The 27,265-nt window shown below is 43.0% G+C and overlaps 1 protein-coding gene across 6 annotated transcripts in view; it reads right to left on the reverse strand.

The window, feature by feature from the left end:
- Positions 1-26,264, reverse strand: part of LOC148026199 (UDP-galactose transporter 1-like) — a 34,839-nt gene extending 8,575 nt beyond the window's left edge. Inside the window, exons 1-4 of one of the 6 annotated variants that reach the window (XM_087693474.1) lie at positions 25,833-26,264; positions 24,761-24,947; positions 22,444-22,653; positions 21,637-21,886 (exon numbers count right to left, since the gene is read on the reverse strand). In XM_087693474.1, the coding sequence (XP_087549600.1) occupies positions 21,637-21,886; positions 22,444-22,554 (361 nt within the window). In that variant the 5' untranslated portion in view covers positions 22,555-22,653; positions 24,761-24,947; positions 25,833-26,264. Of the gene's footprint in view, positions 1-21,636; positions 21,887-22,443; positions 22,654-23,120; positions 23,143-24,760; positions 24,948-25,368; positions 25,506-25,701 lie in introns of those variants that run through there. The other 5 variants (XM_087693475.1, XM_087693473.1, XM_087693477.1 and 2 more) reach the window with 5 other exon arrangements.
- Positions 26,265-27,265: the final 1,001 nt, after the last annotated feature.

The raw sequence follows: 27,265 nt of genomic DNA on the forward strand, positions 1-27,265 counted from the left end.
TTCGATGATGATGGAGTGGAGGATAGTAATGGAAATGAATAGGGCTAACTTTAGGCCATCTTCAGCTGCAATACATGAGTTTACAGCCAAGAAAACTAACGTAGAATGATAAAAAATGAGCTCTTTTTACAAGAGAAAGAAGAGAGTTAGTGCAAAAAGGGAAAGTGGAGCACAAGACAGTGTCCAACCACATGTCATGAGTGTGACAAGTGGTGAGACACATGGAAGCTTGCATGACAAATGTCTCCGAAGTGTCCTAACACATCACTTCTCTATAGCCTTCCTTTTTAGACTAAAAACTATCAAGAATAGAAACAACTAAATTTAGTAAACACTATCAGAACACAAAACTATTAGTTTTAAAATCTCCTTCTAGTTTTTAGGACTAATATTATTAGACCAATCAGAGGCTCCTAAAATTTAGAGATCCCCTTCAATTTAGGGACCCCCAAAATAGGTTTCATACTCTTTACTAGTGCATTCCAAATACACTACTGGAGTCTTCATATGAGTTTTCGATAGAAAGTTATGAGCATTTTAAGCTTTCAACCTATACGTGCACATTGTACAAACATTTCATGATTATATTCTCTTGTTGATTATAACTATCTATTTTGGCAAATCTAGCCCACACTTCAAGGCATTAATCCTTTCTATGTGCAAGTCCGACCCTAATATGCTTACATTGTGATCGCAAGTGTCCAACAAGTTATATTGATGAAAATACGTAATATCTTTCTTCTAACCCATTGTGTGGGTTCACCATAACCTATGATCAGTCTCATCAATGGTTAGCTCTAATACACTTTTGTAAATATATAGTTATTGCAAAGGAAACAAATTTAATAAATAATTTACTATACAAATATATTAAAAAAGATATAAATTCTCTTTTTTTGTATAATGATAGCCTTCTAGATTTTATTGAATTGTTCTCAGTTGAAAACCTTTTTCATACGGTCAAAGAACATCTAAATAATTCCAGATAAGTTTTTCATCCAAACATTGTGCATCTATTGTGGATAGATCTGCGAATTTCAGTAAGAATTTGCATATCACAAGGCCACTTCTTGTGATTCGACCCTCGTAAAACAAAATCTATTTAGGTTTCAAGAGTTGTTCTATCTCTTCGACTTCTCGGGAATATTTAATAGAAAGTTCCTCAAGTTCTGATCCTATAAAAAGCTTAAGAAAGCTTAAATGAAAGGCATTATATATTCTTCAATGAGCAAGATACTCACGTTGATAAGAAACTTCATTTATTTTGTCAAGTACTTTGAAGGTCCAAAGTATCTACTAGAGCTTTGGAAAAGATGAATTTTGACCATAACCTTGTTTTAGCTTGCTTTTATCAAATCTTAGCAAGACATATTGACCATATTCAAAAGCCAAATGCCTCTTCGTTTGTCTATTTGCTTCTTTAATCACTCTTGGGTAGCTTTGATAGTGGCTCGAACGAACTCAATTCATTGTTGTATTTAAATCCGAAGCAAACTCCTCAGCAACAAAATTCTTATCTTTAGTACGAATAATTAAATAAGTAATCAATTTACCATGTATCATCCCATTTGGAGCTTTCCCTATAGATGAGTGCATTGCATAGAGACAAGAAACCACCGAAATGGATCTCGAGATACCGAAATATTGTTCGGATCCGAATTTTGGTCGAAAATGTATCCCTCCTAATCAAGATGTTCCCTGTTCCATTTCTAATAGGTAACGACAAACAAAACATGTTCCAGCCTATATTCCCTGTTGAGAACGTACGACTAGAACACCATGTGGTAAAAAACTTATCTATTTGGCACAAGTCTGTCTCAAGCAACCCATTTTTGTCTATCTACCTGACACCAACTGCTCCTCCTTCTCTTCCGAAAGCTCTCACTCATGCACAAAGCCTACAAGCACTTCCTCAACCTTCATGCTTACTGCCTACTTCAATCTTCTCCCTTCTTCTATCCTCTTTTCTCTTCTTTTATTTCAATTTCTTCTCTTCCCTCTTCTCCCACTTCTCTCCTCCCTTTTTCTTCTCTTCTCTCTTCCTCCCTTCTCTCACTTTTTCTTCTCCCTCTTCTCAAGGTCTTGGACTTGTCTCCTCTCTTCGCCCACAGCCTTCTTCTCTCTTCTCTCGCAAGCTGCAATTCATTTCTTGGCCTTCACTCTCCCCACTCAACACCCTCTTTTCTCTTAGTTTTGTCTTCTTTGGGCTTTTACCTTTACAAATTTTTAAAATTTCAGCTTTCAACCCTAAAATGGCATCATCTTCCCATCCCCGTCATTGTGCCAGTGGTTAAGGAAAAAGGTCTGATAATTAATCATGGTGAGCAGGGGTAAATGTTGACCCCCCATTGAGTGGCATACAATTACAACTAAGACTTGCAAGCTTTGCCCGTAGAAGCGAACTAGTGCAGTTTTGTCCTAATGTAACCTTGGAGAAGCATAGGGACCTTCGTGACTATATAGTAGGTCAAGAAGCTTATCTTGTGTCTAGACCACAATGTATTACAGTTAACTCTACAATTTTTGTGACACTACTTGAAGCGCAAGCAGAAGTTACCCCCGAATCCATTCAACCGAAGGACCGGTTATTCCACAACAAACCGAGGTTGCAACCATACCTCATAATCACGATGGATGGCCGAACGGAGATAATCAAGTTAGTACATTAAAAAAGGATTACGATAAATTAGAACTTACTTGAATTTGCAAATGATGAAGAATCACTTGCAATAGAACCATCCATAGGATCCTCGAAGACCGAAGCCTCATCAAAGATGACATCCCTGCTCACCTCAAGCTTCCATGTTGCCGGGTCATAGAGGCGATAGCCCTTCATGGTACTGCTGTAGCCCACGAAGATAAGCTTCCTTGACTTCGAGTCAAGCTTCGTCGTCCTCTTCTTCTTGTCCACATGGACAAATGCATCACAACCAAAGATGCAAAAACGAGACACAAAAGGCTTTTGACCAAAGAAAGCCTCATAAGGAGTCATGTCCTATAACGTTGAAGTCAAGGAGCAATTGCGGATGTGAACCGCAGTAGCCACTGCTTGATCCCAAAGGATATGAGGAAGACCCTGATGCTCCAATATCGATCGGGCCATCTCTAGCACAGTCCAATTTGCACACTCCACCACACCATTCTCTGAAGGTGTGTTCGAATGGGTATACTCCACCCGAATGCCATGATCCCTATAAAATTGAGAAAATAGGTCAAAAGTAACCTTGCCACCATGATCATACAAGGCCTTCTTCAACCTGTAAACCTTCCCATCTGAGGAAGCAAAGCCAACAGGCTACTCTACATAGATCTCCTCCTTCAAATCACCATTCAAGAAGGCCGACTTTACATCCAACTAAAAGACAGACCATCTCTTATGACCAGCCAAGGCAAGAACAACACGAATAGTCGCCATGCGAGCAGTAGGGGCAAAAGTATCATGGAAATCAACACCTAGGCGTTGTGCAAAACCTATAGCTACAACGCGAACCTTGTGCTTGTCCAAAGAGCCATCACTATGGTACTTGGGTCTTGAAGACCCATTTGACACCAATCATCTTCATATGAGAGGAACGAGGCACAAGGTACCAAGTGCCATTATGCTCAATAGCCTCCAAATCATCTTCCATCGCTTTCCACCAATGATCAGACTGTAAAGCCTCCTTCACTAATGTAGGCTCTCTATCCTGCATAACACGAGACATCAAACAGTAGTTAGAGCAAACAAGCTTCATAGTATGTGCCTGGTACCGCCGTGACCTCCGCGGTCCTTCCTGTGGTTGCCACTCCTCAAGGACCCCCTCAATCCCTAAATCCCGAAGCATATCACGAGACCAACGAGGGGGATGCCGAATCTCGCCTCGACAATCTCCATCTGCTGAAGTTTCGGGAAGGTCCACCATCAACACAGGACCAATCGGTGAAGCCGATGTCTAGGAAGTAGGCTCCTCATCCGAAGAAGAGTCCTTGAGAGACACAGGCTTGAGAGGAACAGTCGTTGGGGCCCAGCTATCACCAGGATCGCCAAGTACAAGGTGATTCTCATCCCCCTTTGGGGCTGAAACCTCCACGAACCGAACATCATGGGGCTCGTGTAGACATCCCGCTTAACAGGAATCATACAATCGGTAGCCTTGAGATTGTGAGCTATAGCCCACAAACACCTGTCTTCTGGAAGCCGCTTCAAATATGTCACGCTATGTCTTCAAGATGTGAACATAAGTGTCACACCCAAAAACCCTAAAATAAGAAACATCGAGCTTTGATCCAAAGTACGTCTCAAAAGGAGTCATACCAACAACAGCAGAAGTAGAGGAACGATTAAGAATGTGAATTGAAGTAGCCACAACCTCAGCCCCTAAACACTAAGGTGTCTGACGATGCTTCATCATGGTACGGGCCATCTTGATCACACTGCGATTCTTCTGCTCCAAAATGCCATTCTCCTAAGGGGTGTTTGTATTGGCAAACTCCTGGTGTATATCATGATCTGCACAAAACCGAGCAAACTCATTAGAAACAAATTCTCAACCCTTATCTGATCGTAAGGTCTTTAGCTTCCGCCCCAATCGGTTCTCCTCAAGGAGTAACCAATCCTTGAAGTTGGAGAAAGCCTCCGACTTTAACTTCAAGAAATAGGCCTATGTCATCTTGTTGTAATCATCTACAATGAGCATGAAATACAAACTCCCACGAAGGGATTCTCTCCTCATCAGTCCACAAAGATCAGTGGAAACAAGCTCCAAGGGTGCTGAGGGCCACCTCGAAGCATTGCTAGGAACAACATCACGAGTCTGCCTCCCACGGATGCAAGATACACAAGGCTGCTGACTCACCACAATATCTGGCAAACCTTGAACAAACTGGTCCTTAGACGCCTTTTGAAGGTATTAATAATTGAGGTGACCAAACTTAGCATGCCACATCTCGGACCGAGTTTGAGAGGTAAGAAGAAGAGTAGTCAAGGCAAAAGAAGACCGCAACTTGTAGACTCCATTCTCCTCATAACTTGAAGAAAGAACCGCTCTCGATCCTCAATCAAGAATCCGAAAAGAATCCACATCAAATTCGACCAAGAGGCCGAGGGCACAAATCTTGTGCACCGAAAGAAGATGATACCCCAAAGCCGGCACATAAAGAACCTCAAATGCATGGGCACCACTTCGCCCAGGTCACTGGAAGAAGGATTGCCTCGACAAGGAGAATAAGGAGAAGGAGAAGAAGGAGAAGAAGGAGAAATCTTCAAAGGATTTTGGAGAGGTGGTTGCTCCCTCATCAGCTGCTTTCCTCCATTTGGAGGTGGTTGAGGATTTGACCCTGCTGGCTTTTGATGCTGTTCTGACAGCCCCATTTACTCGTGAGTGGATTGTTGACAGTGGTGCCTCTAGGCACTTGACTCCTTCTTCAGTAGGTGTTACTCATTTGCGGCCTTCTCATGGTCAAATTCTTATTGGAGACAGTTCATCTATTCCTATTCAGGGACAAGGCAACATGCATCTTATTCTAGATGTAGGCTGGAAATAATGCCAATAATTGATCACATCGTCTACATTAAATGCAGCTGACTAATGCAGTCCACCTATTCCGACAGTCCGACTGCTGCCACGTGGTAGCCTACCACATGGCATCCAGGAAACGACTCTCAACAGACTGCATGTCTAGCAATAAAGAAATTGTCCCCACTCCTTGAATGGGAACAGTAGAGTTGTCACCAATGGTAATTGTTCCCCTTTTGGCACTCAAGTCCTGAAGCCAATCTTGTCTATAGGTCATGTGAGAAGAGGCCCCACTGTCAACGAGCCAAGGCTTCTCCTAAGTGAAAGAAGCAAGAGTTGTATCCTCCTCAACAAATACATGCACAAAGATAGACTCTATCGTTGCCGGGGCAGCCTACAAATCCTTCGAATCTTTCTCCCTTGGCTTCAAATGGGGTTACTTTTGCCAACACTCCTCGGGATGAGTGTCATTTCCACTGTGTGCACACTTGGGTTGTTTCTCTCTTCTCATCCTTCTTGTCCTTTTGCTTCTTATCCTTGGTATTGTTAGCAAAGTATTTGTCAGCTCATGTGTGAGTCTGAGCTTGATCTGGGCTGGGCATTTTTATTAGGTATTTTAGGTATTTTTCTGGTGTGGCATTTTATGCCAGTGGAGCATTTTATGCACCAGTCGGCCAGCATTAATGCTGGCCGACCAGCATTTATTGCTCCCCACTTTTCAGCCTATTTATACTCAGTGGCTCCTCCTCAGTCAGTATCATCATCACCTTCACCATCTGCAGACTCTGTGGAGAGAGGAGCCAGAGCCACTGCCAGTGCCCACGCAGCCAGTGACTCGCTGTTGTATGCGATTGTCTCGTGTTCAAATATATGGATTCCATTTCCCGTGCATACATCTGAGTTCTCATCTGTATCGTGTTCTTTCTTTCTTTTCTTTTTGTCTCGTGTTTCAGCAGTTTATTTCAGCACATGTTTATGCTTCCACCGCTGCTCCACTTCTGACAGGTATGTGCCTTCTTTTTCTTCCCTCCACCTATACTTACAGTAAAAGCCTTGGTGGAGCCAAAACCACGAGCCCCAACCTCTCAAAGTCACTTATCATGCTCCAAGACAAGCAGTGAAAGCTCCTCGATGTGATAAGGCTGGTGAAGAAGACATCGAACCAAGGAGATGGCACCTGAGTTAAAAGGATCATAGCCATGTCTTCAGAGGATATCATCCAACCAAGAGAGGCAAGCTCACCTCTCATGCCCTCCATCTTTGTGATGTGCTCCTACATAGAGCAGGAATCATCAAGATTGAGCATCCATAACTTTTTCTCCAAGGAAATCTTGTGGGCAAACATCTTATGCTAATACAAAGACGCTTCTTCCACGCTTCCACTAGGGTCTTCAACATGTGAACGTGCACAAAGCTAGAATCCTGCAAACTCATAAAAAGAAAGGATTGGGCTTGAGAGCTGAGTTGATCCCACGAGGCTGCACAACCCATAGAAGTTCCATCTGCAAGATCCTCCTTAATACGGGGGGATGGAATCTGAAACAAGAGCCCAAAGATAGAAGGTGTCAAGTATGTACTCCACCTTATGTGACCACAACAAATAGTTTGAACCATCGAGTTTGTCTTCTTTGGGTAATAAAGGTAAGACAAGCGCATGTACCAAAGGTATCAAGAACGGTATCTTCATTGAGGACGGAGCCTTCTATGAAAGATGAACAAAAGGGGGACGGGTGCAAACGAGGGACTCCCCATGCCGACTATAATCACAATAATCGCATCTTCACTCAAAAGAGTGTCTAGAAAGAAGCTCCTCCTCTGAGTCATCAAAGCTCATGAACTGAAAAGACATCTTCAACCCTAGGATTACCCAAAAAGCTATGTTTGACAAAGAAACAGCTATCACTCTGCCACCAAGAAGCTATCGCCTATACAAAAAGCTATCACCTACAACAGAAAGTTATTGCCAAGTCTCAAGAAGTTGTCACCCCCAGCAATATACTAACACTTGCACTAGGAAACAAACACCTGCAAAAATGCAAATCTGTGTTTTGAGCAAAATGCAAAAGTAGGATATGCACCTAAATTGCCAAAGCTCCTATGTCTCCGTCAAACTCTAACAGGAGCTCATAACCAAGAGATGACAAACTAACATGACTAACATCGACAAGCTAATAGTTCCTACCCTTCTTGGTATTCTATAGGTTTTGGCACTTGTCTTCAACATCGGCCTTCCCCCCCCTATTGTACCTTTACCCATGTATCGCATGATTTCATCATCTTTGTACTAGGACACTTGGACAAGTGAACAATTTCCCCATGAGGAACACTATCCAAGTGACACCTGCTACATAAGCATTCTTCAACATGTAGCATACTATGCATCTCATTATGCAAAGCACAACTGCATGGATCCTAAGCTACTTCCACCAAGGGATTACACCACCATCATAGAAACAAGAAATGGTCGGAACGACCCCCTAGCGGCACGAAGCTGTCATGGTACGCATTCCAAAACTGTGGAACATTCCCTGTCCCGTTTCGGACAAGAAATGCAGTAGGGAAAGCGGGGAACGCCACGTGGCATCCCACTTACCTTCGGCCCACATACTGCTCCCGCCTGCTCTTCAATCCTGGAACTTGCACGCTCCTGCCTGCCTGTCGAGTCTCGACTACATGCTCTCGCTCGCCCCCTATTTGACAACAGCCAGTCCCCCGGTTGCTCCAGCAGCCAATCCCTCTCTCTCCTCCCACCTCCAACCTCTCTTCTCTTCTTCCTTCTCCCTTCTCTTCTTCCTTCTTTCTTCTCTTCCTTCTCCCTTCTCTTCCTTCTTCTCCTCTCCTCTTCCTTCTTCTCCAAGTTTCAAGTTCTCCATTCTTCTCCTCTTCTCATCTTCCTTTTTTCTTCTCTCCTTTTCCATTCTCTCTTGACACTTGACTCTTGAGCCTTCTCCCTTCTCTCAAGACTCGAGTTCTCACTTCTCTCGAGCCATTTTTATTTCACTTTTCAACTTGAAATGGCTTCATCTTCTCGCCCTGCTCGTCGAGCTGGTGGTCGAGAAAGAAGGTCCGATGATTAGTCATGGTGGGAAGAAGTAAATGTTGACCGCCCATTGAGTGGTGGAGGATCTCGACCATGGGCTTGCAAGCTTTGCCCATACAAGGGAACTAGTGGAGCAAACAAGGTTATCCATTGAGTCGAGCATTTCTATTTTGAATTTTTATTGATTTTAATTTTTCAAAGTTACTTAAATATTAGAATATGGAATACCAATTGCCACTTGTTCCGTTTTATGCTTAATCAGGTCCGAGCTCATCTCCTACATGAGCCAAATTCAAAGGTACAGTTTTGTCCGAATATGACCTTGGAGAAGCAAAGGGAGCTTCCTAACCGTGTAGCAGATCAACAAGCTTATCTTGCATCTAGACCATGACATGTTGCAATTAACCCTGCAACTTTTGTGACACCATCCCCATCAAATGTGTCTAGAGCAGGGTCAATATCACAAAGTGCCACATCCACACCTACTGCATGCATTGCATCGGCCATGACATCAACAACGCCATATGTTGCACATAGATAGAGCACACTTGATGCTAGTTGGGATCCCAAGAAGAAGGAAGAGATGGATACATTAGTGCCACATTTTTTTTTAATATGACCACATTCAATTTCGTACAACCAAGTCTGAGTATTTTAAATTGATGTGCAAGAAGCTTCATGAGTGGCCCTTCATATGTACCTCCATCGTCAAAGACCTTATGCACCACTTTGCTCAACAAGGAAAAGTGCCTTGTTGAGCAAGCAGCAGTGACTAGAGAGCCTGTGGGCTAAAAATGGAGTTTCCTTGATTGCTAATGGTTGGAGTGATACACGCAAGCGATCCATTCATGGTATGGTTGCTTATTCTCGTGAGAAAATGTATTTTATATCTTAACATGATGCATCGGGGACAGGAAAGTTAGCAAATGTACTTACAACAGAGTGGGTTACAGGTATTGAGCTTATTGGCCCATAGCATGCTGTGGGATTTGTTGCAAATGGAAAGCCCGCAAATAGGACAGCAGGTGCTATTATCCAAGGATATTATCTGCATATCACAATTTCATATTGTATGGCTCATTCCTTGAACAACCTACTGAAGAATATTGGTAACCTATCATGGATTGCACCTGTCATAGAGCAAGGAGCTCAAATGGTTAGCTTTGTTTTGAATCACCAGTTTCTTCGCCATCAGTTCTCTTTGCGGTCAAAGAAGGCACTTTTAAAATACTCTAATACCAGATTTGCCTTTAACTTCTTGATGCTAGGTAGATTAAGAGAATGCAATCGTGCCTTGAGGCAGTTATTTCTTAGTGATGAGTTCACCTCATCAACATTGGCAGATACTCCTACAAGTATCTTATGCTTGGAGAAAGCAAATAACTCCACTTTTTGGGATGATGTAAAGCGGATAGATACTATGGTATCACCTATTGTGCATTTATTGAGGGTTATGGATGCTATATAACCTTGCATTGGCAAGGTATATGAGTCTATGGATGGGCTGAATGAAAAGCTACAGGAGTTGGCACCAAATGATGAGGCATATGAGAAGATACGCCATTTAGTTGTGACGAGGTGGAACTCCTATAGCTCACCCATGCATGCAACTGCATTTGTTGTGGATCCTGAGTTCCAGAGCAAGGGTCAGGAGAATGACACTGAGGTTATGGATGCATGGAGACTTATATTGTCTCGTCTAGTACCTGATCATGGCACTAGACAAAAGATCAGAGACCAGCTTTCATGTTATAGGACCTTTCGGGGTTCTTTTGGTTGTGGGGATGCACAGGAGGATCGTTGTAAAATTAGGGCAGCTTTGTGGTAGGAGGACTATGGTTCGGATGGTCTGGAGTTGCAGCAACTAGCCATCCGTATTCTGAGTCAATCAATTAGCTTCTCTTTTTTGGAGCAATTGTGGAGTACATACGCTCATATTGCTTCAAAGAAGAGCAACTGTCTTGGTGTGGAGAGGGTAAACGATCTAGTATTCGTTAGTGCTAATTTGAGGATGTTATATAACAGTATGACAACAAAGTCCGATCCATTCACGGAGTGGGAGATGCAACAAGAAGAGGAGACACATGCTAATGTTGAGGGAGATACAACAGTTCATGGTACACATGATGATGAGGCTGGCACTTTAGGAGTAGCTAGAGAAGCCTCACATCGTGATGATGATCTTTGATTTAGTTTACTTATCATGAGTCTCATGATACATGACACATATACATTGTATATGATATTATGATCATTGATGACAGTGTGACACTTGGGCTGTTGTGCCATGCTGACATTATATTTGTTCTTGCAGTCTTGAGGTTGCCCTTTGGGCTATTTTGGCATGCCGCATGCGACATTTTGCTTCAATCTAGAGATTAGACTTTATATTTGTAGCCTTTTTTGGAGCAATGAGCATGTTCTTTCAAAGATTAGACTTCATATTTGTAATCTTTTAAGTTTTTAACTTTTTTGACAATGGAACTATGGGCATGTTCTTTCAGCTTAGATTTTAAAGTTTAGTTCATTGTTCATTGTTTTATCATCTATGGCATATGTATTATACATTTTATAATTGAATAGCTTACCTCTTGAGCCTTATAAGTTATAATTCAATTTCTAATGAGTAGTTTTAGAATGATACATGATATCTTAAAGTTAAAACTTAAAATGATTTGTCTTTGTGGATTATATACCTTGGTTTTAACACTCTAGAGTCCACATGGATTATGAGTGAAATATTAAATTTTTTTCATGATTTTTAATTTTTTAAATGTCGTCCCTGTTCAGTCCCACTGCATAGCATAAGTCGGGACGGGATCTGTAGCTTGACATTCTGATCAAGAGGTGTCTCCATAGACTTGCATTCAACCATACCATACTTCTGTAACATGTCATGAGCATACTGCTTCTGTATCAGCCATATACCTTGAGACGTAGAGACTACCTCAATCCCAAGAAAATACTTTAGTTCACCAAGGTCTTTGACTCTGAATTCAACATATAAACATGATTTAATTTCAGCAATGTCCTCTTCATCATCTCCAGTGATAATAAGATCATCTACATAAACCACTAGAAACACATATCCATGATCTGTCTTCTTCGTGAACAGACTGTGATCTGCATCACCCAATCTAAATCCATGTTGCTGTAAATAACTGTTGATCCAAGCATTCCATGCTCTAGGTGCCTGTTTCAGTCTATATAAAGCCTTTTTCAGCTTACATACATGTATAGGAAAGTCCGGTTGAACATAGCCTTCGGGCTGCTCCATATATACTTCTCAACCAAATCACTGTTCAAGAAAGCATTCTTGACGTCCATTTGCCATAATTTCTAGCCTTTCCATGCTGCCAAAGCAATGACAGCTCTGATTGTTGCCATTTTAGCCACCGGACTGAGAGTCTCCTCATAGTTAAGACTATACTGCTGCGCATACCCTTTTGCAACCAACCTGGCCTTATAGCATTCTAACGAACCATCTGACTTGCACTTAACCTTAAACACCCATTTGCAGCCAATGGGGTCTTTGCCTTCAAGCAACTCAACCAATTCCCATGTCTCATTTTCAGCCAGGGCTGCATACTCCTCATCCATGGCAGCACACTAGTTATTATCATCTGTAACTGCATTATCAAACTTTGTAGATTCTTTGTAACCTGTCACACTAGTCATATATGCATAATGCATAATGGCAGGCTGAATAACCAATGCATGTAAACCTATCAACTGGTTTTCTGACTCTCTCAGATCTCCGTAACTGTGGCTCACTCTGAGCTTGCCTCTCATGAGGTGGTACATAACGGCTCTGCCTTGCTCCAGGCGTCATAATAGACAGAATGCCCAACTCACTATCCAAATTGTCACTGTTAGATAACTCATAACCTGCTGTAAGTGGACCTGTCACATCCTTAAGTATCTTTTCTTTTCCCTTATCCAATCTCCCCCTCACTGACATATCCGTGTCAGTGGACGTAGGAGTACAACTCCGCAAGCGTCCTAACTAAGGACTTACTGTAGGTGACCTATCACCTGTAGGACCACTCAGAGATGCACTCACTATAGGTATATTTTTAGCATTACTAGTGCTGGCTGATCCATACCACGATGCCAGCTCATCAAAAACATCTTTGCTAATCAATGTCTCATGTGTAGACGGTACATAACATGTGTAAGCTTTCCGGTCTTGTGCATAACCAAGGAACACACTCTTGACAGCTTTAAGATCCAATTTCTTCCTCTTTTCATCAAGAACATGCACATATACAATGCTGCCAAATACCTTCAGGTATAAAATGTCAGGCTTATGACCATACAACCTCTCATATGGAGTTACATCATGAATCCCAGCTGTAGGGGTTCTATTCAACACATAGACAGCAGTCACTACTGCTTTATCCCAATAATCATTTGGCAAACTCTTCTCATTCGGCATAGCTCTTGCCGATTCCATCAATACCCTGTTTTTCCTTTCTGCTACACCATTTTGCTGCGATGTATAGGTGCAAGTTAATTGTCTTCTGATCCTATGTTTAGCAAGGTACCTGTCAAAGTAATTAGAGACATATTCTCCACCTCCATCTCATCTAAGACATGAAATTTTACAGCTCAACTCATTTTCAGCATGCTTCTTGAAATCCTTGAATGCATCAAATACATCATCCTTATGTTTCAGTATATAAAGCCAAGTATACCTGTTGAAATCATCAATGAAGGATACATAGTAACAAGCACCACCAAACGAAGCATTATGAGACGAACCCCATGCATCTAAATGTACTAACTGCAAGGGTCGTGAGCTATTCCATACATGTCTCATAAATAGAAACCGTGCTTGCTTTCCAAACTGGCATACATCATATACATGTCCAAAGTCATAATACTTGAACTTAGGCAGTCCAAGCACAATCTCCTTCTGCTACATGGATTTCAGCTTTTGTACATTCACATGGCCAATCCACTTATGTCATATCTCAACATCCCGTATAACACCATCATCATGTGCAAACATGGCTCTTTCAATTCTGGAATTGACGCATCAAAAGTAAACATTCTGTCATCTCTTCAACCTCTAGCAATCAATTTGCAGCCATTACCATATTCTTAAACAAAGCATCCATCTCTATTAAATCTCACCTGCAGATTTTGTTATGCTATCTATCCAACTGACAAAAGATTCTTGGTTATTGTAAGTACATGTAGTACATCATGCAAGCTCTTTTTCTTGCCATCAGACATCAACAATGAAACAATTCCTGTGTGCTGAGTGTCATGTTGGGTGTCATCCCTAGTACACACATAACCATGTGAACCTACAACCATCTCATCAAACCATTCTCCATAGGGTGTCATATGATTTGAAGCCCCTGAATCAATATACCATCTCTTATCTCTATTCTCCTTAGATGCATTCTTAGACACATGTTGCATGGCAAATAATCTGTCAACCTGCTCATCATGAGCAATGCTAGAAGATGCATAGTGCCCATGTTGTTTACACTTTGCCTTCATATCTCATTGCTTCTTGTAACAATCCTTTGCAATGTGTCCATATCTACTGCAGTACTGACAGTCGTTATCTCTATTTGACTGATCATTTAACAGCCATGAACCAAATCCACCATCTCTACCATGGGGTGATCTCCCCCTGCCTCTAAAGCCACACTGACCCTATGTATTTGTGCCATGCTAGGAATTCTGTTGATACTGTCCATAAGCATTTCAAGTGTCTCCTCGACCTCGAAAAGAGCCACATCCTCTGCCGCCTCTACCACGCTGGCTAGAGTAAAGAACAGTGTCTCTACTTTGAAACGTACTAGAACCTGTATTCAGCCCAATCTTAACTTCCTCATGCAACAGCAAAGCAATCAACTCATCCCAATTAGGGGATTCAGCTCTCACAGAAATAGGCGTATCAAATGCTTTATACTCTTTGCCAAGTCCATTCAATATCATTGCAATCATATCATTCTCGGACACTGAAGATCCAATGGTAACAAGCTGATCCGCTATATTCTTGATCTCTGTAGTGTGGGCCTGAATGCTTCTGCTATTTCTAGACATGTTATTAAACTGTTGCTTTAGCTGAATCTTTCTTGCGTGTGTTACATTTCCATAATTCTTCATGAGTATGTCCCATGCATCCTTTGGAGAACTACATCCAGTAATCTATATAACCATAGCATCTGATATACATAAAGAAAACCAATGAAACACCTTGCATACTCTCTCAGTCCATAGCTTATGAGCCCTTTTCTGATCATTTGTTGGATTCCTTTCATGTATTTCAGGTTCAACCTCATCACCTGTACATAAGTTCCAAAAAACCTCTGCCCACCAAAAAATTCTTCATACGAAACTTCCATAAAGCAAAATTTTTGTTGTCCAACTTTTCTCCCACAATTTGAGTGATATTGTCAGTGCCTTGAGCATTTGCCATAGTTGCAGCTTAGGTATTTAGTGATGTACAATCTGTAAGTATCTGACTCCTTTTCCTACAGTTTAGAACCAATTTCCTGCTATTCATGACAGTTTCCTGCAATTCAAGACAGTTTTCCTGACAACCTCCTTGCTATAAATTGTATTTCAACAATGAAAAAACACAGTCAACTGAGCATAAACCAAGCTCAAATCAGTTCAAAACATTCTATGATAGTGACCAACGACAAACTATATCTATACAAATATCAATGTTTATACTGTATGCAAGTAGCAGTACCAAATACAACCAGCCCACTACTATAACCAGTAGTATTTTCTCTGTTAAAACAAGAGTATTCAGACCTTAAAACAATCCCAAAACATCTCATTCAGTTGTCACTCTATGTAGGAGTTGATACATATCTAACCGGTCAGAATATATTGCATGTATGTCAAGTGAAGATGATAGGTATCCTTCCTGCAGACAATAATCAATCAATACCCTGGTATAACCAGCAACAAATCAATCCAAACTTTGGACTTTCAGCAATAACCAATTCACTGTTTCCAGCCTGCAAATAAGCTCCAAAACTGAGCATTTAACACTCCAATATCATGCTCAAATGCATGATAATAAGAACATATACATTGTTAGGATGACAGCTACCAGTGTCCTGGAATCACCTGCTATTTACTGCAATAAACAGCCAGTCTGCACAGGTCTGTGCTGAATATCTTGAAATCTGTGAGAAATTTGAAAAAAGTTTCTTCTGCAAAGTTGTAGACCACATCGAGACGGTCAGGAGAAGAGGGCCGTTTCTCCAAAAACCATTTCTGTAGCAAGATATAGCTTCTGCAAAAAAACGGGCTGCAGACACAATCTCCTTTAATGACGTTTTCTTCAGATTTGATGTCTTAATGTCAAATGGCCACTGCCAAGCCTTCAGGCTTTAGGCGTTCATACTCCGATACCATGTTGGAAGAGAGGGAGAGAGACAGAGTGGAACGGAAGATGAGCCTCAGCTCATTGTTGTTCTTCTTCCATCATACTAACTGAAAGAGACTTACACACATAGGTATGACTAACCAAGACTAACTATGGTTAAGTCACTGACTACACCAACTAATGAACGTCACACACATGTACAACTGTATCCAGCTAATGTCGGTCACACACATAAAGATAGACTGACTGAAGAGTAACGAGAGCTTGATATTCTAACAAGATTCCTTAGGGTAAGCCTTCCCTTTCGACTCAATTTTGGACCTAAGAGGGGGTATAGGGGAGGTACCCTACTCGAGGCTTGGCTCTCCTTGGGCGCGTTGCGGCATGGGGCCGTAGTGCATGTCGCTTGGGCATGGTTGAGTGGCTCGGGGCTTCCCCCAGGAATAGGTGAGTGGGGATGGTGAGTGCAAACAATGAGAGTGAGAGGGATGGGTAGTCTTTTTCATGGGGCGAGAGGTGAGTGGGGTGTTGTGCTACCGTGAAGGGTTTTAGGGGTGCGTCCTTGCGTAAGCACCAAGAAATATCAAGTGACATAAGGAACTCCCTGCCCGATGGGGGGAGATAACAAGGTGGACTGTTGAGCCGCGTCGGCGCTAGGCCGTATCGCATTATCGTGCCGTGTTACCTTCCATGACGTGTTACCTTACCGTGTCGACCTCCGTGTCGCGTTGGGCTGAACCATGCTGTGGTGCTGTGACGAGTTGGGGAAACCGTGTTATGCTGTGATATGTCATGTTATGGTGCCGTGTTGAGTTCCAAGGGGTGTGATACGCCGTGTTTTGCTATGTTATGGTGCCGGGGCATGTTGACATGATTTTTGGAGTCTATAACACTTGGTATCAGAGCTGGACCCCCGTGATGCTGTGGTGACGTCCTGAGGCGGGGGGGATTAAAATATTCAAAAAATCGGAAAAATTTCAAAAAAAAAATTCAAAAAATGGAAAAAAATAAGAAAAGTGAAAAAAAAGTGAAAAGTGACCAAAATGAAAGGGAAAAAGCACGAAACGAAGCTGAAAAGTGTAGAATTGAGAATTTGTATGATTCAAAACACAAAATTTTGGCAAGATGGCATGATTGTGAGGATGACGCAGGATTTTATGGGCAACAAAGGTGAAATGGCTGAAAAGTGGATACGGATTTTCGAAGGGGGAGGAGCAGGATTTGGAAAGGAGGTTGAGTAGAGTAAAAGCTAAACAAGTTGAGTTGAAAGAAGAACTGCGGGTGCTGAATGGCAGGCTAGAGGAATGGCACGAAGATCACAAAAAGGATACTAACCTTGAAATGAGGCAGTTGGAACAGCAATTAAGATTGGAAATCACTGAAGAATATGGCGAGATAGTGGCGCGAGGGGATATGCCCGATGAGATGGAAAAAGATAGGAAACCCCAGGCAAATCAGAAAAAACCAAGCGCTAAAATGCAAAAAATGGAAACCGAAAGTGAATCAGATAGTGAGAGTAGTGATAGTGAAGTGGAACAAGGAGGAAACATGTGTGCTGCAGTAGAGGCCCAGTTCGCAATGGGGGAAAAGTTGATCTCAGAGGGACAATTGAGTCATGCTGAACGTATAAGGTTACTCCAGGTGATGAATTTATTAAGAAAAGGGTTGGCGGAGTGAAAAGGGGAATGTGGAGTAACGACGAAGCCACCAGATATCTTGAGTGAGTCAGATGACGAATCAACAACTGATGAAACGACTGCATGTACAGATGAGACTTATTTGGATGAGCAGATAGATTGGAAGGCCGAAAGACGAATACGGCAGGAAATGATGCAGGATGCGCACCGGATGGAAAGAGAAAGGGCTCTAACAGAAAATGATTCAAGCCAATTTGAAGATGCGCTGGAAGAGGATGTAACGTGCGAGGCGAGGCAATGGAGAGAAGAGGAGTGGGGGGCAAATGAGCCTTACCACGAATACTATGACCAGCCTGAAGAAGCCTATTTTGGAGATCAAGACGAGATGCATGAAGAGGATAGGTGGGAAGAAAGGAATCAAGGATGGGCTCAAGATTATGATGCACAATCGCAAAGATCCGAGCATGAAATACAAGACCATGAATGGCGCCAAAGGGAAGGAGAGGAGGCCGACGGGCCATGTTCTTATGAAAGCGACCATGAAATATGTGTAGTGGAGCAATGGTGGGCCGATAGCCTTATGATGAGGAGCAACTTGAAGAACTCGTAACGGAGCGGGCGAGTATAAACAAAGCCGTAGCCATAGAGTCTCCGGGAGGACAAGAGGAGGCCTACTTTAGACTCGCGGCTCACAAGTTCTTCTCGCAACTCCATCTCGCACACGTCCATTTGTTTAGACTCGTGGCTCACGAGTTCTTCCTTCAGCTCCATCCTGCACACGACCGTTTGTTTAGACTCGCGGCTCACGAGTTCTTCCTTCACCTCCTTTTCTCCATACACGGCCGTTTCTTTATCCTCGCGGCTCACGAGTACTTTGCCATCCTCTTCATCCTTCCCTCCACACACGGCTGTTTCTTTATCCTCGCGGCTCACGAGTATTGTGCCGGCCATTAGTTTATCCTTGCGGCTCACGAGTACCATGCCATCCTCTTCATCCTGTCTTCCACACACGGCCGTTTCTTTATCCTCGCGGCTCACGAGTATTGTGCCATTCTCTTCAACCTCTCCTCCACACACGGCCGTTTCTTTATCCTCGCGGCTCACGAGTATTGTGCCGGCCATTAGTTTATCCTCGCGGCTCACGAGTCTCACCTCATCCCTTCCTTCTAAGTCACGGGCCTCTAGCCCATCCTGTCCTGGATTCCCCCTAGGTGCAGGAGTCTCTGAATAATCTGCCCTGATTTCTTTATACTCCCTCCAGGTGCAGGAGTCTTCAACGCTACAATCATCCACTTCCTCAATCCTGCTATCATCAGAGTCGCACACTTCAAATTCATTGGGAACTTCAAGTTGGTATTGTCTCTTTTGCCCTCATTCCCCGTTTCGCACTCCTCTAGGATCACTCCATCTGGTAGCAGATTTGATTCGTAAGTCATCTCTTCTTCCGCGCAATCTTCCGTGTTGGGGGCAGAGGCAGGTCAAACTCGTGGAGCCGCGAGTATAAACGAATGTGCCAGATGCGTTGAGGAGAAAGTGGAGTTCAAGGAGACAGGAGGGGCTGAAGAACTCATGAGCCGCGAGTATAAACGAACGGCCGTGTGTTGTGACAGTTGGGTGGAGGATATGGATGGTGAGACCAGTGGAATGTGTGACAACGAGAAGAGCTATGCAGAGAAAGGGGTAAAGACAGAGACGTGTGCTGAAGAGCAAGTTGAATCCAATGTTGTGGAAAGATCCAGGGTGGAGGGGGTGATGACAAAGTCAACTGTAAAACCACAAAAGACTAAGGAAGTGAGAAAGGGGAATCATTTACATTTTAGTGAAGAGATACGAAGACATTCTTATGAAACCAATGAGCAAGAAGACGGGATTACATCGGCTGACTCAGAGGGAGACAAGCCCTCATACAGCAAAGAAGATAGGGGTACTGGGGTGCCCCTCGTGTGGACAGACAGTGACGAATGGATTTTTTGGAATGGGACTCAAGTCGCAGAGGTGCATGAGGCTGGGGACCCTGTGCTTCGGATGAGAGTGTCTTTCAGAAAACCCACTCCGACCTTGAAGTCTACTAGCACATTCAAGCCCATTCCGGTCTCGGGACCAAAGGGGTGCAACCTGCTGGGCGACATCGTTGTGGTTGGATGGCTTCACGGTCAAACCAAGCAGGTTGCGCAGAGGCTTCACCCTCCAAGTTCGCAACAGCAAATCCGGCTCAATGAGGAGCCTAACATAAGTGTCGAGATCAGGTGTGAAGGCTTGGTCTCAACCTGGGTCACTAAGGCTCGTCCTGGCATCAAGAGGCCACTATTCACAGCCAAAGAAATGGATTTGGCTATAAGGGCAAGGAGACATGCGAAAATCTCGTGTATCAACTTGTACAAGCTTTTCTGGTCCCACTTGCAAAATCAGGCCGTACAGGGCCACGTCGAGGTGGACACAGCGAGGGGGTTGGCCCTCGCGCTTCAAGCTAGGCGGTTTGATGGTCCTCATCAAGCCCCTCTAACTTGTACGCAAGTGATTCAGCTCAATCTGGCCAAGCATGGCTTTTTAATGCAAGCAGGCGCAGTTTGGCTACCTAATAGCAATGGCCACTGCATGTATTTGCACATCACCGAAGTGAATCGGGTCAGAGAGGGCCGGCACATAAGTTTTCGGCACGAGTGGGCAATCAAGTCGGATCTAGCCAAGCAGGGCTTATTACTTCTCCACACTTCCTCTGTGCAGAAGGGTGCAAAAAGGAGAAGGGTAAAACATGCAGGAACTATGGACCGCGCTAGGAGGGCGCGTCGACATTCGACTTCGAAGATTGAAGGCGCGTACTTCACAAAGGCATTCCCGAAGATCCGTGCCAAACAGGGCACTCCAAGGAACAAGCGAAGGGCAAGGGATGGCGCAGCGCAGTGGGATCGCGTTTTTCGAGCAAAGCGTTACTCAACCTTTGCGAAGAGACATCCTACTGCGAGAGGCGGTTGTGCAGGTTCTCACTCATCTGCTGCATTAGGTCCATCTGCCATCGCAAGTCCACAAACTACCTCCTCCTACCTATGTTCGACACTCCATCAACTAGGCAACAAGTGGCAGCCCTTCCTCTGCATCAGGCATCAGTGTGCAGCCTGCATTTGGCCCTTTTCTCCAACTGTTGGCAACTCACAACCATCTCCATCCTGTTGGCAGCTGCATCATTGCTGCGTTTGCAGCCTTTCGCTGTCGCCCACTGCTCAGGCATCATCTACGGCTATCGCCTCAGTCTTCTGACCCTCTGGTGATTAGCATTTGGTGTTTTCCTCATCTTCCACACTCCAACTAGTGATCACAACACTTGGGATCCCTCTCCGGTGGAGGTCACTCTCTGATACTGCATTGCTCTACCATTGGACATTCTACACACTCTTACATTCATTTACAACATTCATTCACTTCAGAGTTTCTTCTCTCTGTGTTTGTCTCTATGTTTGAGTTTTGAGTTGTGCGATTGCATTTTGCATTTTGTGTTTAGGGTTTGAGTTTTGCTTGTCATTGTCTAAGTCTTTGTGTTTCAATTTGGGTTATACATGCTATGTTTCCTCCATGCACGTCAATGCATGCCCTATCATATCTTCACACACTATACTATGCGTCTAGTGTCTTGATGACTCGGTACAGGAACATACGCCCAAGAAGGTTGCATGATACAAATTAGACCCTAGCTCATGGTTTCACAAAAGTCAAAATAAGTCTTCAATATACATAAATTGAGTAGCCATGGATGTCCTTGGACTTCAGCATCCCAACATCGTTACCACGCTCAGGAAAGTGAACACTCAAAATTAATGATGTGATGGACCCATCTCCTAGGTCACTGCTTCTATGTAGCATGAACAGTACAATTGAGAAACAAGTCATTCACATGACCTGCAACCTAAAGAGTTGGAAACCAAGGTTCCAATTGAAACAGAGAACCATCTTCACAAGTGACAACTAGTCATTGCAATAGAAGAGCACACTTTTGATCATGCACATAAAAGGTCTTAGTTGCTAATCCAATCCACAATATTTAAATCATTAGAGCACATCATTTCTGGACTTAAAACATAAAGGAGTAATTAGGTGGTCAACCTGTAGTAGCTGGAGTAAGCGATTTGATTGTCTGCATAAAGGAAACTGGAATGTATCTCAAGCTCACATTGCCAAGGACTATGTTGATACAGAATACAAAGGACATGGGAAAAATGCGGCGCCAACGATCTTCAGGATCAACTTCAATAAGCTGTTTCAGCTTCAAAACGTTGATTGCAACATAAGCTCCGATTGAAGAGCAAATGAAGTGTATTGATGATACAGTAAGAGGATACTTGAAGTCCAGCTTCTGCTCACAAGAAAAATGCATTGAATTAGTTTTTTAAGAATATGAAAGAGTATAAGAATCATACCATGTGCCAGTCAAAGAAATTAATATGGCATGAGAAACCGTCTCTCGAAACTTGGACTACCAGTGGTAGCTACCTAAGAATACACATAAAACAATCATAGCAACCCTTCCTACCACACTGTTTTACTTATAGACAAGTTCAAACAGACATGTTGTCGCATCTGGAAGTCATGAACGGCCATCAGCTGGATAAATTTGGCAAATAAGAGAGGTCAATGATAAATTTGGCAAATAAGAGAGGTCAATGCCACTATGCATGATAGCAGTCTTGGCAGTACAAGATGGCTTGTAAATGAGGTGGTGGTTCATATTCACACCTTGATTAATCCTACAATGTTCAGTAAGAATAATGTTACCCATTGCATCGCACACCCTGCTACACCTCAACCAAAGCATGTAATCCATGTCTTTGTTTCATTAACACTGAATTCTACTGTGCCAAATCTAGAGTCTAGCCTAACTGCCATATGAGTGAAATATGGATAAGAACCAACCTGAAATATCCACTTGTTCATCACAATCACAAGCACATTGAAACACCACCACTGCATCACTGCTGCAACTGCCCCAAGATTTCCCCATCCCATGGCCAGCTTTTCTTCCATTGTTCTAGTGATTGTGTGTGTGTGTTCACATGCCCAAACTGCACTTCTGGTGAATCTTAAGGCAATAGGACAACCTCCAGAAACAACTTTGTCACCCTCCTGGAACAATATAAAAAGCAGTTAATACTTTACAAGAGAAGGCAGCTGAACATATGCACAATGCATTGGATGGCAAAATTGTAGCCATCTGTAGTCAATCATTTTAACTCCTTACAGAAAGGACTCAAGATTTTATCATAAAATCTCAAATATGTGGACTCTTCAAAGAAGTCCATGAAGTACCTCCTGACAAATACTGAAAAAGCCGCATATTTGTACCAGATTCAGAAGGCAATTTCATAAATATATTTATAACATGTCTCCATCATATAATAAAATGAAAATCACCCATCACCTAGAACAATTAAGAATCAGGAATTATGTATGATATGGCACAGTCATTTTGAAAACAGAAGCACCTTTTAATGCAAATGAAAAGTCAACACAAAATCATGCAAGCAGCATGGGTCACTTTCACTTGTGCAAAGCTTGCATACAGGATACTTTTGGACCATTGGTACCATTACCTCAATTTAGAGTTTGAGACCTCAACACTCTATCCCACATTAGCTAACTGCCCAGGCCCCATGGGATCCCTATTCCCCTCAACACTCTGGACCCAGGTCCCATGGCCATGACATCAGCCCACTACATACACCGGATAAAGGAGATCTGCAGACTGCTATCAATCAAGCAAGATACATAAGAACAGAGGGCAAGCAAAAATAAGTTTGTGAAATTTTGGTATGATCCCAAATCCTAGCTGACCTTAGGCTAAAACCTACACTACAATGAACAGTATATTGTTCTACCCACATGGATAATAAACTGCTGCAATTTGCTAGATGTGTGTGCAATTGTATTCAAAATCCAACAAATTGCACCCAATAGGAAACATCAAACAGAATAATGATTGACAGAATCCAGGCAAAATGCTATTGTTTTTACCAGTGACATTAAGCAAACTACCTCCCCCATCCCTCACCTTTCCCTCTCACTCTCCTTCTCATATACCCCCCCCCCCAAAAAAAAAAAAAAAGTTTGCCATTTCATGGTTATCAAGTCTAAAACTAAGGCTAAGTAGTCAAAATAGACCACAACATTGACCTATCCAAATGTAAGAACGAGACGGATTCACCACAAGGGAATGGACAAAAACAAGTAAAGTAGACCACAACATTGACCTATCCAAATGTAAGAATGGGATGTATTCACCACACAGGAATGGACAAAAACAAATAAAGTTTCGCAATTTGAAGATAGCCTGCCAAAATCCATAGTAGTGAGATCGTTGTAAATGATATTGATTATCCTGTTTATAGAAGACAAGATGATGGTAAAAGTGTGGAGAGTCACTTGAGCATCCCAATTCAGCATCTCAGCATCGATGTAGAATATGTTACTGGTGGACAAGACAATCTTAGTAAAATGTTTTGAAGAAGACGGCATATGCACACTAATCCTTCAACAGGGACAATCATTAGAACTTAAAACCATTGCATGACCTATTATGCTGCTGCAAGATGGTTGAGGGAGACATTCGTGTGCACGATGTACAATGGTGAAAGTCAGATTGGCAGATTGCCCCTTGTGAGTCTTATCCCAAAGAGTCATGTCATGGATCCTTATGTTTGCAAGGTGTGCCATGGTAAAATTCAGGTTGTGTGGTGTGCCAGGTTGCATGGTGTGCAATGAGTCTTATCACAAAGAGTCACCTAATGGGTCCCTCGGTCTAGGATGAAGCAAGTGGTTAAAATAAAATGATCCTGAATCCGTTCATCTCTGGCCTGTGTCTAACAGCCTGTTTGTGGGGTCCCAAAAGTTTTGGCCGTGTAGTTGGCCCTTGGGTTCACAACTGTAAGGTTGTGGCTGCATATGTTTACATGGTATGAACACTCAATTGATCCAAGGAGGAGGCTCCCATTGCAATCAAGTTCCGCTGTTCATTCCTTTGCAAGCTGCACACCCACTCTATTGGCCCATATTTGGAGGGGAGGCTAAGCCCATTGGGGGTATTTGAGTGTGTGCACCTTATCTCAGGGGAAAAAACAAAGGAAATAAAAAACCCTGTTTGTGGGGGTCAGTGTTGTTTACACGTAAACTGGGAACCCATGGCAGATGGGCAGGAGAGGAGAGAAGAGAGGGGGAAGGGGTTTGCTTGTGATACCTGCAGTCAATCAGCATGCAGTATCAATTATGATTCTCCATTGGCCATTTGAATTCCAAGAATTCAAAATAGTCTTCCATCCATCTTTCAAGATACCTTGTGGGGTGCTGGCTAACCATTAATCTGCCTATGTTGATTTACCATTTGCTGATAGACCACTCGTGCAAGTCACAAAGATCATACTTTCCTGTACAAATTGCTCAAAGAAATGACTAAATTGATTTCGCAACTAGCATTCATGGTGCATCAGAAGATCTGCACTTTGCTGAATACAATGCCCAATGAAAGTTTCACATGTAGCACCAACTTAAAGTAAATGATGTGCAATAATGATAATGTTGTGTATACGCAGGGCACACATATGTAATATACACCTTAGATTCCTCTAACATCGATCTCATACAAAGCTCTATCAAGGAAAGAAGGCTACTAGAATCCTGCACATCCAAGGAGTAGAATGCAGGCTGCTCTGCCAGTGTGATGAATAGGAGACCCTGTGTTGAGCTAGTAGGGAAAGTAGAAGTGCTGGTGTTGACCTAATCCTATACGTCCATCATTGGCGGTCAGCAGCACACCGGATTGAAGAAAAGATTGTATGCATCACTTACTTAAATGCACCTCACACTTCTCCTTCACTTGCAGGCAAGTAGTAACCTGGCACTTCTCCTTCATCTGCTAGCACTTGCCAGCATCGTCAGGCACCCTTTGCAGAGGGTTTCAGCATAATTGTGTTGCAAGCCTGCCCTCCCTAACTTGATTGCAGAAAGCACTTTTGAAGAGAACAGACCCCGCGCCCGCCCCCCCCCCCCCCCCCAAAAAAATAGGGGGAAAGAAAATGCATTTGTGATGTAAAGCGTGGCTTCTAGTACTACTGTCTGCAAAATGAACGATGCTACAAGAAAGAAGTTAAATAGCTGAAAATGGAGAAATCGGAAACTCACTAGATCGCAAACTTTGATCCATTGTCAGAAATTCAGTAGCAGAAGCAGCCGCGTGCAGCTGAGTGCCATGGTAAAGAAAGTGCAGTGCTTTGGGAAAAATTAGGACAGCATGTAAAGATGAGCCTTAATACCTGCTCGTTTCTTGTTTTTGGCGGTAGATCAACAGCCACACCTATCTCAGGACAAATCGTCCGCGTGAACCGGAAAACTAATTCCTAACCAAAGCTTGCCTGCTCCCTCTGGAGACTGGCACACCAATCAACGAGACAACAACAGGACAATGCAAGTGAAATGTGCCACAGTGGGAAGATCCGAAGGAGGGAATCAGTCCCCTGTGCAGAGGCCGGGGAGATCGAAGGACAGTGACACTAGAGGCAGAGGCAGAGGCAGAAGAGAAAGCGGGCCGGCCGGGTTGGGATGTGGTGGGGGGGGGAGGGAGAGAGAAGGCAGAGAGGGCGCTGTCTCTCTCCTCCTCTCTTCTTCTTCTTCTTCTCTCTCTTTCTCTCCTTTTCGTTGTTCTGGGGAAGGGAAGGATGGTCGTTTGTTGTTGCGGGAAGGCCTCGCCCAGGTAAAAACAGAGGAGGTTTTTGCTTCTTTTTCCTGCGTTTGGAAGAATTCACCTAAAAAGGGGCGTCCCACCGAGCCCGCCGACCCATAGGGCTCTCTCTCTCTCTCTCTCTCGTCACCGTCTCGGATTAGCACATGGATGGATACACACCAGCACATGCAAAGGCACCCGCCAGATTGGAAGTAAGTGACAGCCCTTTCATAGTTAAAGGGTTCCCCACATGATGTTTACCTTGGAGTCGAAAAGGTCGCCGTGCTGAAACCTTTTCTTTGTGGCATGGTTGTTGCAATCCAACCATGGGACGCATTCTCCAATGTTAATTGTCATTGTTTTAGCATTGCATAGGTGCCCTTTTAGAAGTACGATCATCAAGTTGCAAAAGGTCATTGATACAAACAAATATGAAGGCAAAAGAATCCTATAAGCACAAAGAGAAGGAGCCACCCCTCTCACCATGAGATCATGGATAGGAAAGCTATGGGCCCCCCCCTCTCCCCATCATGCAAATAAGTGCTATGGTGCTTAGGTCCTCACCAACCTAGTGATGTGCTTTATGTGGTGGCACAGAGTGTCTAGTTCTAGTTTCATGTGTTTGTGTCCCGATGGACCTCTACAACCATTTGTAATAATATACATTGCTAACAAAATGTATCGGCTTTCTCTATGCTATCTTTGTAATGCAATTTTCTCTTTATATTTGCTTTTATTTTTATTTTGAGTTCATGGATTGAGTACCATATAGGATAAGAGTGAGATTTTGGTTTATTGTCAATTCTAATAGAGTGTAGATTTAATTCTGTCATATTCCATGCATTTTTTTTCACATTGCCATTTGAAGTAGCTAATATTGCTACATATAATGGACCAACATCTTCGATACATGTCATTGTTCACATACTTATGCCAAGTTATCATGCTCAAGCTTGGAAAAGAAAACTCTTCTACATGATTGTACACGACTCTAATTTTCGTTCCTTACTTTATTGGTTTTGATAT

This window comes from Lygodium microphyllum, chromosome 14 (genome assembly GCF_053477565.2).
Source record: "Lygodium microphyllum isolate KBCC chromosome 14, Lygodium_microphyllum_v1.1.10, whole genome shotgun sequence".
NCBI lineage: Eukaryota > Viridiplantae > Streptophyta > Polypodiopsida > Schizaeales > Lygodiaceae > Lygodium > Lygodium microphyllum.